Source organism: Pollicipes pollicipes, unplaced genomic scaffold (assembly GCF_011947565.3).
Source record: "Pollicipes pollicipes isolate AB1234 unplaced genomic scaffold, Ppol_2.1 Scaffold_6686;HRSCAF=7923_pilon_pilon_pilon, whole genome shotgun sequence".
In the NCBI taxonomy this organism is placed as follows: Eukaryota; Metazoa; Arthropoda; class Thecostraca; order Pollicipedomorpha; family Pollicipedidae; genus Pollicipes; species Pollicipes pollicipes.
The window spans coordinates 40,142,122-40,156,733 of NW_023596921.1; the positions used below are offsets into that span (position 1 = coordinate 40,142,122).

Genomic DNA, 14,612 nt, shown 5'->3' on the forward strand with positions numbered 1-14,612 from the left:
GCTCGCGCGGGGCAGCGGCACTGGAAAATCAGGCTTCAGCGCGCGACCGAAGCGACTGTAGCCGCGGCCCAGGCCCAGCTCGTGCGCGCCGCAGCCGCGGCCGTAGCCCAGCTCCTGTGGACTGGCGTAGATGACGTCCCCGGCCGGCGGCGGGCGCGCTGACCGGACGGAGCTGGGCCGCCCAGCGGCTGCGCTTCAGCCGGTACAGGCCCAGCCCGCCCAGCACGAGGCCCAGCTGGGCCAGCGCCACCGTGATCGTCACAGCCACCACTGTCGAGGCGCGGCGTACAGATGGCGTCCTGTGGCGGCGGAAGGCGGGGCACGGCTGGAACAGAGGTACGGCAGCATCAGACGACGGTGAACGGACCCCTGGTGATGGCGAGAGCAGAAGTGGGGGAGTGGGGATACCGGGGGGCGCGGCACGGCTGGAACAGGGCACGACAGGTGTAGATGCTCAGATGGGAGCAATGCTGGAAAGAGACTGGCTGTCAAAGCATGAATACAAACAAAGGGGTCATGCGCTGAGCTATGGAATGGGTGTGTCGGTGGCTGTGCGAAAGGAAAAAAATTGAACTAAAGTCTAGATATCGTGTTTTTTCTTCTCTTCGGCGTGAGGCGTGATGTGTCGTCCGAAGACCGCTTAGCTGTGCGGAACCGCGTGCTGATGAATAAAAATCACTAAAATATAAATCACCATGAATAAAGTCTTCATGCCCTTACGTGATGCAAAACACGATTCATTAAACTGACTGACGTCAGCATTGAGCATTGGCACCCTTGAATAAATTATATCTGCATCGATGAAAGACATCGCAGCAGGATAAAGGTGGATGCCGCCTCACCTTCTGTCTGATAGGCATGACGACTCTGCCAGTTGTGCCCGAACACGACGTCGTACTTCTGCGGCTCCACCGCCTCCTCTTCTTCCTCCATCATCAGCCGCACCTTCTCAGACGAGATATCCGGTCCCACCAGCAGCTGGAGGCACGCGTGACGCCGGTCACGGTCAGGTGACGCACCCGAGGTGCGATTAGGAGCGGGAAGTGGTGGCCGGACAGCCACTGACGGTGCGATCAGGAGCGGGAAGTAATGGCCGGACAGCCACTGATGGTGCGATCAGGAGGGACAGCCACCGACGGTGCGATCAGGAGCGGGAAGTAATGGCCGGACAGCCACTGATGGTGCGATCAGGAGGGACAGCCACCGACGGTGCGATCAGGAGCGGGAAGTGATGGACAGACAGCCACTGATGGTGCCATCAGGAGGGACAGCCAATGACGGTGCGATCAGGAGCGGGAAGTAAGGACCGGACAGCCACTGATGGTGCGATGAGGAGCGTGAAGTGATGACCGGACAGACACCGATGGTGCGATCAGGAGCGGGAAGTAATGGCCGGACAGCCACTGATGGTGCGATCAGGAGGGACAGCCACCGACGGTGCGATCAGGAGCGGGAAGTGATGACCAGACAGCCACTGATGGTGCCATCAGGAGGGACAGCCAATGACGGTGCGATCACTGATGGCTCGTTGAGGAACGGGACGTGTCGATCAAACAGACACTAATGGTGCGAGAGGAGCGGGAAGTGATGACCGGGCGGCCGCTGATGGCGCGTTGAGTAGCGGGACGTATTGATCAGACACTGACGGTGCACTGACGAACGGCAAGTGATGATCAAACAGACACTGATGGTGTGTTAAGGAGCGGGAAGTGATGACCGGGCAGCCACTGGTCCCGGCCATGGGCGTCTGGTGATGAGCGGGCGTTAGCTGATGTGTTTATGGATTACTGACGTCCTGATTTCAAGGGTTTGTTTCGCGTTTGCTGCAGCAATCGCTCCCAGCCGCTCCCTGAAATCAGGCGTTGTATGTAACAGGACAGACAGCGGAGTCCCCACCGCCTACTCACGGAGGTGGTGAGCGGCAAAGCCACAGGCAGCAGACTACCAGGCGTGGCGACCATGGCAGGGTGCGGCGCGGCCTCGACCGCCTCCTCTGAGGAAGGCTGGGGAGGTCGCCCATTCCCGGAGAGGACAGCGGCAACCCGCGGTGCCGCCGGCGCCTCGTCCTCCTCCAGCGGGTCCTCCGTGGGCGACTCCGGCCCGTCCTCCGGCGTCGCGCTCCTCTCGGAGGAAGAGGCGGTTGCCATCTCAGGCAGCGGCGTCACGGGGATGGGTGTGGAGGACGAGCTGGGCTCGGGGCGATCTGAGGAGGACATTCACGCCTAGTGATGGTGTCCGGGCAAGCGATGCAATCACAAGAGGGAAGTTCTCGATTATTAAGCCGACCACAAGATGGGCACTGTTCGTAGCCGTCCGGGTGACCGAGCTACATACGCGTGGTACACGGGTGCGACGCATGGAAATTGAAATGCGTTTCAGAGTCGATGCAGCGGCCCGCTTTCATCACGTCAACCATAGACCGCCGCAGCTCATCAGATAAACTCTCGCAGCTCATCAGATAGACCCTCGTAGCTCATCAGATAGACCGCCGCAGCTCATCAGATATACCCCCGCAGCTCATCAGATAGACCCTCGTAGCTCATCTGATGGACTCTGGCAGCTCATCAGATAGACCCTTGTAGCTCCTCAGATAGACCCTCGTAACTCATCAAATGGACCCTAGCAGCTCATCAAATAGACCATCGCAGCTCATCAGATAGACCCTCGTAGCTCATCAGATAGACCCTCGTAACTCATCAAATAGACCCTCGCAGCTCATCAGATGAACCGCTGCAGCTCATCACATAAACCTTCGGTGAGATTTCTAATCGCACAATCTTTTCGTACATGCACCCGTATAGCGCTCGCGAATAAGGCCGGTCAGCCGCCTGAGGCAAACACCCACCTGCGGTCGTCTGCTTAGTGGAGGGGCTAGCGGCGCTGGTCGGAACGCTGGTCGGCACGGTGGTCGGCACGGTGGTCGGCACGGTGGTCGGCACGGTGGTTGGAGCCCTCAGCGTGACGCGGTTGTTGAGGCTGATCGGCAGATCGATAGGTACTTGAGCAGCAGCAATCGTCAGATCCATGGGTACCTCAGCGGTGGCGGCCGAGCTGGCGGGTTTTCTCCGCGACGTCCTCCGCTCCGGTCTCGTTCAGCGAGCGACGGCGACGGCCGTACGAGTTGCCCGAGGGGCAGCGCGCCTGTAAACGCGCTGCTCTCAACACGGCGCCTCCACTTGCAGCGGGCTCCGAAATGAGGACACTTTAGTGGGGATTTCAAACCTGTTCTGGACCGTTTCCAAGCATTTATCCAAGCTGAGTGGCCGGAGAGTTCCCGGCTGCCTATTGCGATTGCGCGCTGCAAAATGATTTCCCCAATCAAATCCCTTATGTGACGGTTGGGGAAGCTGAGTAAAGCCCCAATTTCCAAAAGTGGTTGTCAATATGCAGTTGCTCGATCGACGAAATCTTGGAAAACCTCAACCATTCCCAGAGCCGGTTGAGGACAACTGAAATTTCTCAAGCTTTTCCCAAACTTTCCCAACCTTTCCCCAAACAAATTGCTGTCTGACGAACTGTCCCCTACCGGCGGACACTCGTCCTGGCAGAACTGCACGGTGGCGAAGAAGTTGACCCGCGCCGTGCTGGGGAAGCGGAACGCCTTGAAGTTAGCCATCAGGTTCTTGGACTCCCTGTCGATCTCCAGGGCCGGGAAGATGCTCGCATCCCGAGGACATCTGAGGTCATCGATGCAGATAGCACGTTAGTTGTGCGTTTCATTACAGCAAGAACGCAAAAACCAATCTCAAACAACAAGAGCATTGCTTGATTTCCGGCTAATTTAGTTACGAGGTCGTCGAAATGGATAAATGCATCATTGTGCACTAAAATCTGAAATGCACCAAAAAAGGAAAAAAGACACTAAAAGGGCATTAGAGATAGACTTCTCAAAAAGCATACGTAATGCTGGTTGCCTTCCACTGAATAATTGTCCTGCGCCGAGATTAAAGCGGTCCATCGAATTCGAAGCGGCTCGGCCGAGCAATAGCACAAAACACCGCAACAGCGCACAAACATGCGCTGAACCCAAACCAGTTGAGAGCTAACTATAAGTGGCTCCGCCGAGCAATAACCACAAACACCGCAACAGCGCACAAACATCTGCTAAACCCAAACCAGCTGAGAGCTAACCATAAGTGGCTCCGCCGAGCAATAACCCAAACACCGCAACAGCGCACAAACATCTGCTGAACCCAAACCATCTGAGAGCTAATCAGACGTTGGGCGCTGCTCAGTGGCGGCTGCCCCTCACCCCTGGTCGTCGATGAGCGCGAGCAGCTCTCCGTTGTCGGTGCGCGCCTCGACGCCCTTGCCGAGGATACCGAAGGCGCTGCCCGGGTCGGCGACGATCATGAAGGTCAGCTCCTCACCCAGGCTGACCTCGCTCGTGTCGCGACCCTGGCGTCCGACGATTCGGAGACTAACACTAGGGGTCGGCGCAGTGTTCGTAACCACCGAAGTACCCACGGGCCGAAAGGGCGCGCTGAAACGGAACAAGGTGGGGATGAGAGGGTAAGCGGTGGTGCCGGCGGGATGGTGATGCGAACCCAGAATAGACAGCGCCGGCGAACTCTAAACATGCTGTGGCTGATCATAAAGGTAATGACTGACTCCAGTAAAATCACGAGATTCATGTGGATGTTGCGATTTACCATGTAGTGGCTAAGTACTAGGATGACCCTCTTATAGATGTTGATGTTCCCTGCTTGTCAATTCACCCCACTGCTCCATGAATAGTCAATGTACTCTGTTTGCGTAAGCTTGCACTTTCACACCGCGCCAGACACCAAATAATTGCTGCAAAACATCCACACTCCCGTCCGGCAGCCGTCGCAGTCCCGTGACTGTGGACCGAGCGTCACGACGTGACGCCCGGCGTCAGTCCGAGCGTCGTGACGTGACGCTTGGCACCGGACACAGCGTCGTGACGTGACGCTCGGCGCCGGACCCAGCGTCGTGACGTGACGCCCGGCGTCTGACCCAGCGTCGTGACGTGACGCCCGGCGTCTGACCCAGCGTCGTAACGTGACGCCCGGCGTCGGGCCCAGCGCCGTGACGTGACGCCCGGCGTCGGGCCGAGCGTCGAGACGTGATGCCAGGCGTCGGGCCGAGCGGGCCGTGACTCACTTGACGTCGACGCCGCCGCCTTCAGTGAAGCGGTTGCCGGTGGGCGCGAGAGTCACCGTCTGGTCGTTGGCGTCGAACGTGCACTCAACCCGCACGGTCTTGTCCGACTCCTGCATGATGGTCGGGTGCTGCTGGATCACCACGTGGTTCACGTACCGGCCGCGACCCTGCGGCGGCGTGGCACAGGCAAGAGGTCAGCGGCGAACGGGGGGAGTGTGCGCGTGCTGGCCCGTCGGTGGCGTTGGGGACACGACCGAGGTAACTGCAGCAATGAAGGAGAAATCAGGCAGAAGAGGCGGCCAAAAAGGGACGCCATTCTATGGTGTCAACTTAGCTAGTTATTAGGTGTCAAGGGCGCGTCAACTGCAATGGTAATTTGTCTGATGTTAAAAAAGATGTCAAAAAGTTGCACATGGTGTCACAAAGACCACATTGGCTTATACTCTTCGTTGCTAGAACATACTATTCCATTTCCACGCTTGCATTATCTGAAAGAGTGCTTTATTTGATCAGGCACCAAATCTGACATGCACGGAATATGCGCTGAACAGGAGGAAAATGAAAGGAATTTCAAGTCCGCAGAGATGGCAGGCACGTTTTACGTTACAAGCGTTTCGTCTTGGCGAGCAATCCCGTTTCGAATCATTTCGAGTGGTATAACGCGGTCCTACAACAATGCGATTCTGGCATTGACGAGCTAATCTCAACACCCTTGGCAACACCAAGGTGAAAAAAGCACGCATGGGGGAGAGAACTGCAAAACACAGCCTTTTTTACTATCCCTTCGGCATCCGCACAAGTCTCCGCAGGGCTCATCAAAGATGAGGCTCTCAGCAACAGCACACTAGCAAGCTACAACCCGCTGTCGCGTGCGGACGCCACCGACCTCCTCAACGGTGCCACAGCGGCTGCCCAACGGGATGGAGAGCAGCACAGTCTGTCGGCCGTTGCCCATGTCGAAGCAGGCCTGCGCGTTGCCCGTGGCGTACACTCGGCCTTCGAAACGGCTCCCGAAGCTGAAGGTGACTTGCATGTCGTTCTTGCTGCACTCCACCTGAACTGTGGTGCGGGAGAGGTGTCGGTGGTGAGGCTAGGGCGACAGCGAGCGCCGCTGTCGAAGACGGCCGGCGCTTGAGGATGTGTGGGCAGCTCGCTCATCATTGGTCCTAGATGACGTCGGGTTTGTCGGCGATTGGTGATACGCCATCAGAGGATGCGAGCAGCTGTGGGGTGACCTATCGCGGATCAGATGCTGATACTACCACCATTGCTTACTGAGACACTGCAGATGTAAAGGAGTATGTATCTATGGGCGGGTATAGAGGCCACGCGATGCAGAGAACTACACATTACACAACCGACACCGCTATTAATAGTCCGCTTTCGACCGACAGACAAACTGAGCAGGCACTGAAAGTCGTTACGCCAAGTCCACGACATGCCACAGAAGGCAGAGGCTCCGAGCATGCTGAGAAGTCGGGAGGGAGGTAGAGGGAGAGAGAGAGACGGAGTACATCATGCCGTCTAGCGACCGCCGACTGCCAGCCGTCCATCGCCTCCTCCCGACCAGTCAAGCGGCATAAGAGGCGCTACCTTTCTCCGACGAGAGGGTTTTCTCCGAAGAGGGACATCCAAGTCTCTACTGTGAAAGAGGTTAGAGCTGATACGTTGTCAACCAGATAGGAAATGTGGTGCCATCTCGCACAAAGATGTGAGAAATTTCTATCTGCGATAAACAGTATACATAATTGCCCGGCATGAAATGCTTCAGGACGTTGTGTAAAGTTGACTTTCGTGCATCTTACAATGCTTACAATTCAGTTTTGTGGAAGTTGATCGATATTATTAGCACAGCAAAGAAACTGAACATCTGGGCTTAGTGCATTGCAAATGACGCTGTAGAATTAGAGCATATTTTAGTACGCCTCCTCTGGCCCACTGTGCGTGTGCCGCGTGCCTTGCTGTCCTGGTGGGACGTCCTCCGCGGTGCCACTGTACTCCGTCTCTCTCTGATCTGGGTGTGGTCCGGTTTTCGTCAGGCCCGGCTTGGGAGCCTCTGCCTGCTGGAGCTGGTCAGACTCGATAGTCTCTGCCTGCTCCGGTCTGTCGGTTCCGGAAGCCTCTTCTTGCTCCAGCCTGCCGGGCTCGGGAGCCTCTCCCAGCCCCAGCAAGCCGAGTTGGGGAGCCTCTCCCAGTCCCAGCAAGCCGGGTTGAGGAGCCTCTACCAGCCCCAGCAAGCCGGGTTCGGGAGCCTCTCCCAGCCCCAGCAAGCCGGGTTGGGGAGTCTCTCCCAGCCCCAGCAAGCCGGGTTGGGGAGTCTCCCTCAGACCCAGCAAGCCGGGTTCGGGAGCCTCTCCCAGCCCCAGCAAGCCGGGTTCGGGAGCCTCTCCCAACCCCCAGAAAGCCGGGTTGGGGAGCCTCTCCCGGCCCCAGCAAGCTGGGTTGGGGAGTCTCTCCCAGCCCCAGCAAGCCGGGTTGGGGAGCCTCCCTCAGCCCCAGCAAGTCGGGTTCGGAAGTCTCTCCCAGCCCCAGCAAGCCGGGTTGGGGAGCCTCTCCCAGCCCCAGCAAGCCGGGTTGGGGAGTCTCTCCCAACCCCAGCAAGCCGGGTTCGGGAGCCTCTCCCAGCCCCAGCAAGCCGGGTTCGAGAGACTCTTCCTGCTCCAGCCTGCCGGGTTTGGAAGTCTCTCTCTCGACGGCCGGAGGCAGTGCCGGTGTCTCGGCTGCGACCGGTCAGCAGGGCTTTACCGGTGCGGCAGACGCTCCGCTCGCTGAACACGCTCTCCACGTCGGCCACGAGCGCCCGCTCGCCCAGACTGCCCGTGTCGTCACTGCTGAGCGTGCACTCCCCGCCGCCGGTCGTTGTAGTTGTAGCTGCGGCACCTGAGGTCGAGGAGAGCGTGAGAGGCTGGGCGCAGACCCGCCGCGGCAGAGGTCACAGAGCAGAGAAGGTGAGGAGAGGCACATGGTGTAGGGAAACTCCGGCGGTGACCGAGAACACCCGTTTCGGTTGTGGGCCCATAGTGCTGACGTTAAAAAAATTTGGGCGAGCTAGGTGCAGACAGCTTAACCTGAGACCTTGGGAGGCATCGCGCATTTGAACACACTGTTACAGCTGAGGTGAATATGGCTCTGACAACGATGTTCGGAGGCGAGTACGTGGCCTCCAATGGCAAATTTGGCCTCGTGAAACGCAGACCTCTTTCGTTCTCTGTCCACTACTCTCACCTAACACCTCAATGAACAGCTCACATCACAGTTCGCACCTTCAACTTACCTTACCACCGTGGCCTTGGGACAATTGGCCCTCCAGTGCGTACCTCGTGCCACGTGGCCCCCTAACGCGCTGCGTACATGGGGATGGTCGCACGACCAACACGCTACGCTGCGGTCTCTCGGACTGCCGTCTGCTTACTTGAAGTCGAGCTCCACGTCACAGCTGCGCATACACTCGGCTTTGTTGGCGACCCGCGCGATCATGCGGTCCACGAAGGGCAGGAACCGGCTCTCAACATCCCGGTACTCGCAGTTGGGCGGGTCTGGAACGGAGAGCCGCCACTGTACAGGACCGCCATCCGCCGCCAGACGGCGAGGCGCGTCGCGCTCACCGGGAGGTCATCGGAGGGAACCCACGGCTGTGCCCTACAGTCAGGCGGGCGGCGCAGCAGCCACCTACGGACCCGGCTACCCAAGCCCGGTGACCTCGGTTATTCAATGCCAGCACTGGTCAGCAGTGGTCGCCATCGCAGCGATGAAGGAGCGCCCGGGCACGACCCGCCGACGATCAGCACCGCCCGGGCACGACCGCCGACGATCAGCACCGCCTGGGCACGACCGCTGACGATCAGCACCGCCCGGGCACGACCGCTAACGATCAACACCGCCCGGCAACGACCCCCGCCGGACCGCGCGACGATCAGCACCGCCGGGCACGACCGCCGACGATCAGCACCGCCCTGGGCACGACCGCCGACGATCAGCACCGCCCTGGGCACGACCGCCGACGATATCAGCACCGCCCGGGCACGACCGCCGACGATCATCACCGCCTGGGCACGACCCGCCGACGATCAGCACCGCCTGGGCACGACCGCCGACGATCAGCACCGCCTGGGCACGACCGCTAACGATCAACACCGCCCGGGCACGACCGCCGACGATCAGCACCGCCTGGGCACGACCGCTGACGATCAGCACCGCCGGGCCACGACCGCCGACGATCAGCACCGCCTGGGCACGACCACCGACGATCAGCACCGCCTGGGCACGACCGCACGCGATCAGCACCGCCTGGAGCGTGAATGGAGCGCGCGGCAGCTTACCGGGTGCACACTGGTTCTCCAGGTATTCGACGTCGGCGTCGTACACAACTCGGAGGGCTGGGTGCGGCGGGTCTGGGTTGACAGGGCGCACGTTTGCTCGCGGACATTGTACTCAGCCGATCTGAAACGCGACAGGGTCAGCAGGCGCTCGGGCGGCCGCTCAGGCTTCAATTTCTGTCACCGCTCTTTCACCGCGCGTGCGAAAACTGAGTGCGTTCGGCAATAGAAATCGCTACCTATCTTAATGCTTGGATCATGCGCTAGGGTCACCTAGTGGCTCTTAGAGGCATGGACGGCATGTCTGGGCTGAATGGGGGAGGGGGGGCATAGGGCGCTCGCAAAGGCGCTCAATGCCTTGCCTTCCTACATCCAGACTTAGCTAACCAGACAACACCCCCATTACGGACACTGTTGAAGGCCTGCTTACACAAAGGTGTGACGCCAGCAAAGTGTCATCAGGCAGTTCCATACATCGAGAAGTTCCGATGACATCAGCTCCCGTGTATGTTGAAATACTGACCGGCACGGCATGCGAATGTTCTGCAGGCAGAGCGTCTCGCACATCTCCTTGTTCCTGACGCGAGGGATCACCAGATCGTCGTGACCTTCGATCACGTAGTTCGGCACGCGCTCGAAGGTCCAGCCCTTGCCGCAGGTGCGCTCTGTGGGAACGCCGACCTTGAGTGCGGATGACCGACACATGCTAAGTGCTTCCAGCGTCTCCAGCTTAAGACCAAGGCATATCGTCCTGTCTTGATGCAGCTTGCACGAAGCCTGCCAAGCTCCAGCACAGTTCCCAGCGTGGGCACGTCGCCACCCCCGGGTGGAACTCATCTGAAACAAATATTTGCAAAGCCGGCGTCCTACGAGCGACTGTTTGCAAAACCCACTGTCAAGACAGCCCCCCCCCCCCCTCCCCCCTCTCCCCCACACACACTTGGCTCACCTTCGATGCAGACTTTCTCGAAGTAGGACATGCCGTCGGCGACGCTGAGCGTGCCGCCATCTTGGCCGGCCGAGGTCTCCAGGCCGTAGCAGCGCTCGCCCTGCTCGCCGTACTCCAGACTGATGCCCAGGCAGCGACGATTCCGCTCGCACTGAGGGGAGCGCCGGCCGTCGCCGTCAGCACGCTGCGCACCTCCCAAGACCGCCAGAGTATCGACAAACTGCGGCCAGTCGGCCGATCGGCCGGGGGATCACCCGCGGGCATCCAATGTCCAGCTCTGCGGACAGTGCTGCAGACTGCAGTGCAGCAGCTGACGAAGCTGCCTTCCCTTACTCAGGGGTCTCATGGCACTAAAGGCGCATGGCACTACGTGTTTTCCGTCGGACTGTAGCTCATGCAAGTCTACGGGAAGCAGCATGATAATCTCGGTTATCTTACGGAACGCGGGATTGAAGCAACCATTGCTTTAGAAAACAGGATGCTCTAATTGGTGACGTATGCAACTCATTACCGCACTCACTGCACACTCCACATCAGCGGCCTGGCAAGCCCAACGCTTCAGTCGGTCAACACCCTGGGTTACCGTCCTCCCGCGCCCAGCGCTTCAGTCGGTCAACACCCTGGGTCACCGTCGTCCCGTGCAGTGCTCCTCACCTGTAGCAGGCAGGGCACGGTGACGCCGCGGCCGCGGCCGCGTGCCTCGATCTCGAAGCGGCGAGCCGGCCGGTACTCGACGTTGAGCACCTTCTCGTAGGTGGGAGTGACGCGGCAGCGCTGGATGTCGGGCGACCGGCGGCCGCCGGTGTCCACCTCGTTGCCGCCTGTTGTGGTTGAGTCGTCGTCTTACATAAGGGTGACGGCCCGAGGGAATGTTAGTCGGCAGTGGCGCGGCTCTGGCGGTCTAGGCGGTCAAGCCAGGTCCCACGGCACAAGCGGGTAGAGTGAGGCTAAGGATTTGCTCGTGCAGATGGCTGGTTCGCCCGTTTTCTCCAGACGTGCCCGACACGGCAGAACCACGACCGGAATGTCGGCGTAACCACGACTCTCACAGGTGAGCCTCTCCTGCATCCGCCCACCTCTCGCGCCCAGCCCCGCTGAGGCAGTCGAATGTCACCTGCCAAGCCAATGCACACACAACGCACCCGCCACCTGGCGGACACTCACAGCATCACAAGCAGGGTTCGATATCGCAAATACAACCGTATGGGGAACTGGCATGAGTGTGGCTTAATCGTATGTATATTCTTGATGATGTGAAAGCCCTTAGTGTATGGACTTGCCAGCTGTCTACTGCCAATTCTCGGGCATTAGCCTCCCGTTTGCAGCTGTAAGTGAAGTGCAGCGGATAATATTGCCAAGTGCTCCGAGTGCCTTACACAATAACTTGTACATTTCGGTGTATCCACCTCACTGATATGGCCGTGTGGACAACATCATGTCCAATCGGATCATGGGTGCTGCCCCAGGCACTCAGGCTCATGCGTGAGTTTTAGATTTCCCTGAACTATACTGCCGCAAACGTCAAGAGTCGATGGGGCCACTGACCTGCAAACTTACTGGTGTCTTGGAAACCAGTAGCGCAAGAGGACCTTTAGACTAACAAAGACAATGCTCATAAGCAAACGCTATCATTATTGACAGCTGTGTGCTTAGCTTCCCTGTGACCTGCCTTCATACCTGGATCGGGGCGGCCACCCGAGCCCGGCCTCCCGCCACTGTCGGGCCTTCCGCCGCTGCCGGGGCCTTCCCCGCTGCCGGGCCTTCCCCCGCTGCCGGGTCTTCCCCGCCGCCAGGACGTCCCCCGCTGTCGGGTCTTCCTCCAGTGCCGGGTCTTCCTCCGCTGTCGGGCCGTCCCCCGCTGCCGGGTCTTCCCCAGTGCCGGGTCTTCCCCCGCTGTCGGGCCGTCCTCCGCCGTCCGGCCTTCCGGACGCCCGGTCTTGGCAGATGCGCTCGGCGTACAGGGCGCCATCCAGGAACTGCACCCCGCTGCGATCCAGGTCGTTGGCACGCACCCCAGACAGCAAGCACGAGGCTTGCCGGTCCCGGCCCTGCAGATAACGCCGCGCGTGAGGCCGGTCACAGGTCGTCGCGAATGACCTCCGCTCGGGTAATGGCGTGCCGTTTGGACGACAGTGGCATGTTAACTACAATGCACATCACTCACAGCCAATGTGGAAGTGTTCAGAGGTATGGTGCTTGTTGGACAGTGAGCAGTGCATCGCAGTTAGGAGCTTGTACGGAATATAAATCTACATTCATTTTCGCTAGGCCTCGCCGGATGTAACCAGGCAGTCTTAATATGAGCTAATAAATCAGAGATACCAAGCTGGTAAGACGGATCCCTGGTCCTGGCAGAGCCATGAAAGAATGAGGAGCGTCCCAGCGCACGTGCCATCACTGACTGTGGCGAGGAAGGAGTAGGAGGCGCAGTTGAAGTCGCGCTCGCGGGTCGCAGGCCTCGCGGCATCGCGAGTCGCTGAACTCGGACACCGCCTTGTGCGTGTACACCAGGAACACGTCGCGGTCCTCGTTCCGGTACGAGCACTCTCGGAACTCTGCAAGCGATGGCGAGAGGCGTCAGGTTGATGCGGTCCAAGCCGCATGAAGGAGACACCGGTGCTGCCGGCGGCCGTCCTACCGCCCCACATCGAAAGGGAGCTGTTCGTCTGACTGGAACTCGCATTGCTCGTCTGGAGCAATACACCCCAGCGCCCCACACACGGCGTTACACAGACATGCGCGTTGTTCTGTGCCCTGTTTGGCATCGCAGCTCTGGTGGTGAGCACATGGCACGCCCCGTGCCGTGTTGCCTCACCCCTGGCGCACTGGTTCTCGAAGTAGTCCCTGCCGTTGGTGCGCCTCAGCGCTCGGGGAGCGCTCTGTCCTGTTCTCGCGACTCAGCAGGCACAGCCGTTCTCTGTAGTCGTACGTGACGGATCTGCAGGCAGGGCAGCGCGTCAGTACACAGCACCACATCACTCACAGCTTGTATCTCGAGGTTTACATGTGCGTCGAAGGGCACCGCCTGTGTTTCAGAATTACGTTACGCATATGTCAGAAAACAATGCGTGACAATGTTGGGAGCACAGTAGGACATGTTGATGGGTGTCGGCAAAAAGTAACTGCACTGACCTGCAGTCAAATCTGGTCTCCTGCAGACACTCGTCCTGGCACTCGAGCTTGGTGACGTCACGGACCAGCCTGTCCTCCCTCACGGACAGCTCGGCGTTCACCAGTCGCTCAAATGTGTACAGTTTGCCGCACCCCCGACCTATCGGCAAATTTGGAGACCGCTGCTGACAGCTGCTCTGACGAACGTGGCGGCTTGGACAGCGCTTATTACCTTTGGTTAGTTGCAGAGTGGATGTCAGTATCGCGAACGCTTCTCGCAAGGGGTGAAGGTCGTGATTAATGCAGCGTTAGCGTCCACCCCTGCAGCCCATTCCCAATAGGTTAGAGCACCTGCCTCCTGACTGTACGTGGCGGAGTGCGTGGGTTCGAGTTGCCTCGGTGCTGGCTATTTCGCCACAGGCTTCAATGGCCTGTGGCTTGACCCTTCGGGCGATTCAAATGTTTTGACTATTTTGCTTTAGTGTAGAATTTGGTTGCTCTGATGCCAGTGGCATGGAGCCACATCGAGTTCTTCTCGTCCGGATAATCTACACCCACTCCAGCTCCGTGGATACGACAATTAAGGGCGCTGGGACTCACACCAAAAAGTTCTGCATTCGCGGTATTCTGGAAAATGCTCTGAAAAACATCAACTGACGTTGATGCCCAAAACAGTGAACTCAGCCAGCAACCACAGCCGTGATCAAACAACGCATAACCTTGCACTTTAACCAAGTGCATGGTGGAAAAACGCATCCACACCAGCAGGCGGCACTCGCCCCGAACGCGCCGCTGGGCGGTCGCCGTGCTCACTTCTGGGGCAGATCTTCTGCATGAAGCTGACGCCGGGCGTGTCGGTGAGGTCGCGGGGGTCGACCTCGATGTTCTCGCGCAGCTCGAGGGCCGAACAGCGGGCTTCGCGCGCCCGCCGGTCCCGCCCGCGGTGCTCCAGGTTGAAGGCCGAGCAGCGTCGAGACCGGGTGCACCTGAGGTCACCACGAGGAGTGTTACGGCCGGGTGCACCTGAGGTCACCACGAGGGGTGTTACGGCCGGGTGCATCTGAGGTGACCGCGAGGGGGTGTCACGGCCGGGTGCATCTGAGGTGACC

At 59.3% G+C, this 14,612-nt stretch overlaps 1 protein-coding gene and 2 long non-coding RNA genes across 3 annotated transcripts; all 3 read right to left on the bottom strand.

Annotated features, from left to right (window-relative positions):
- Positions 1 to 278: 278 nt before the first annotated feature.
- LOC119107140 (uncharacterized) lies at positions 279 to 1,957 on the bottom strand. The gene is made up of 3 exons (XR_005095206.1): positions 1,908 to 1,957; positions 843 to 978; positions 279 to 325 (listed from the first exon to the last, which is right to left on the bottom strand). It is a non-coding gene; the product is annotated as an uncharacterized LOC119107140 (long non-coding RNA).
- A 1,076-nt stretch (positions 1,958 to 3,033) lies between these two features.
- Positions 3,034 to 7,968, bottom strand: LOC119108318 (uncharacterized). The gene is made up of 6 exons (XM_037231894.1): positions 7,873 to 7,968; positions 6,014 to 6,186; positions 5,128 to 5,294; positions 4,253 to 4,483; positions 3,527 to 3,677; positions 3,034 to 3,141 (listed from the first exon to the last, which is right to left on the bottom strand). The coding sequence occupies exons 2-6, from the start codon at positions 6,158 to 6,160 to the stop codon at positions 3,034 to 3,036; spliced, it is 804 nt and encodes a 267-aa protein (XP_037087789.1). The 5' UTR covers positions 6,161 to 6,186; positions 7,873 to 7,968.
- A 3-nt stretch (positions 7,969 to 7,971) lies between these two features.
- On the bottom strand, positions 7,972 to 9,494 carry LOC119107802 (uncharacterized). Its single transcript, XR_005095272.1, has 3 exons — positions 9,447 to 9,494; positions 8,540 to 8,663; positions 7,972 to 8,007 (listed from the first exon to the last, which is right to left on the bottom strand). It is a non-coding gene; the product is annotated as an uncharacterized LOC119107802 (long non-coding RNA).
- Between the last annotated feature and the right edge of the window lie 5,118 nt (positions 9,495 to 14,612).

Excerpts from the sequence above, each read along its gene's own strand:
- LOC119108318 (XM_037231894.1), bottom strand. The coding sequence starts at position 6,160 with ATGCAAGTCACCTTCAGCTTCGGGAGCCGTTTCGAAGGCCGAGTGTAC. Across the intron at positions 5,295-6,013 it reads GCTGTGGCACCGTTGAGGAG|GGTCGCGGCCGGTACGTGAA; the intron begins GTCGGTGGCGTC and ends ACGCCGCCGCAG. Across the intron at positions 3,678-4,252 it reads GCGCTCATCGACGACCAGGG|ATGTCCTCGGGATGCGAGCA; the intron begins GTGAGGGGCAGC and ends CGATGACCTCAG.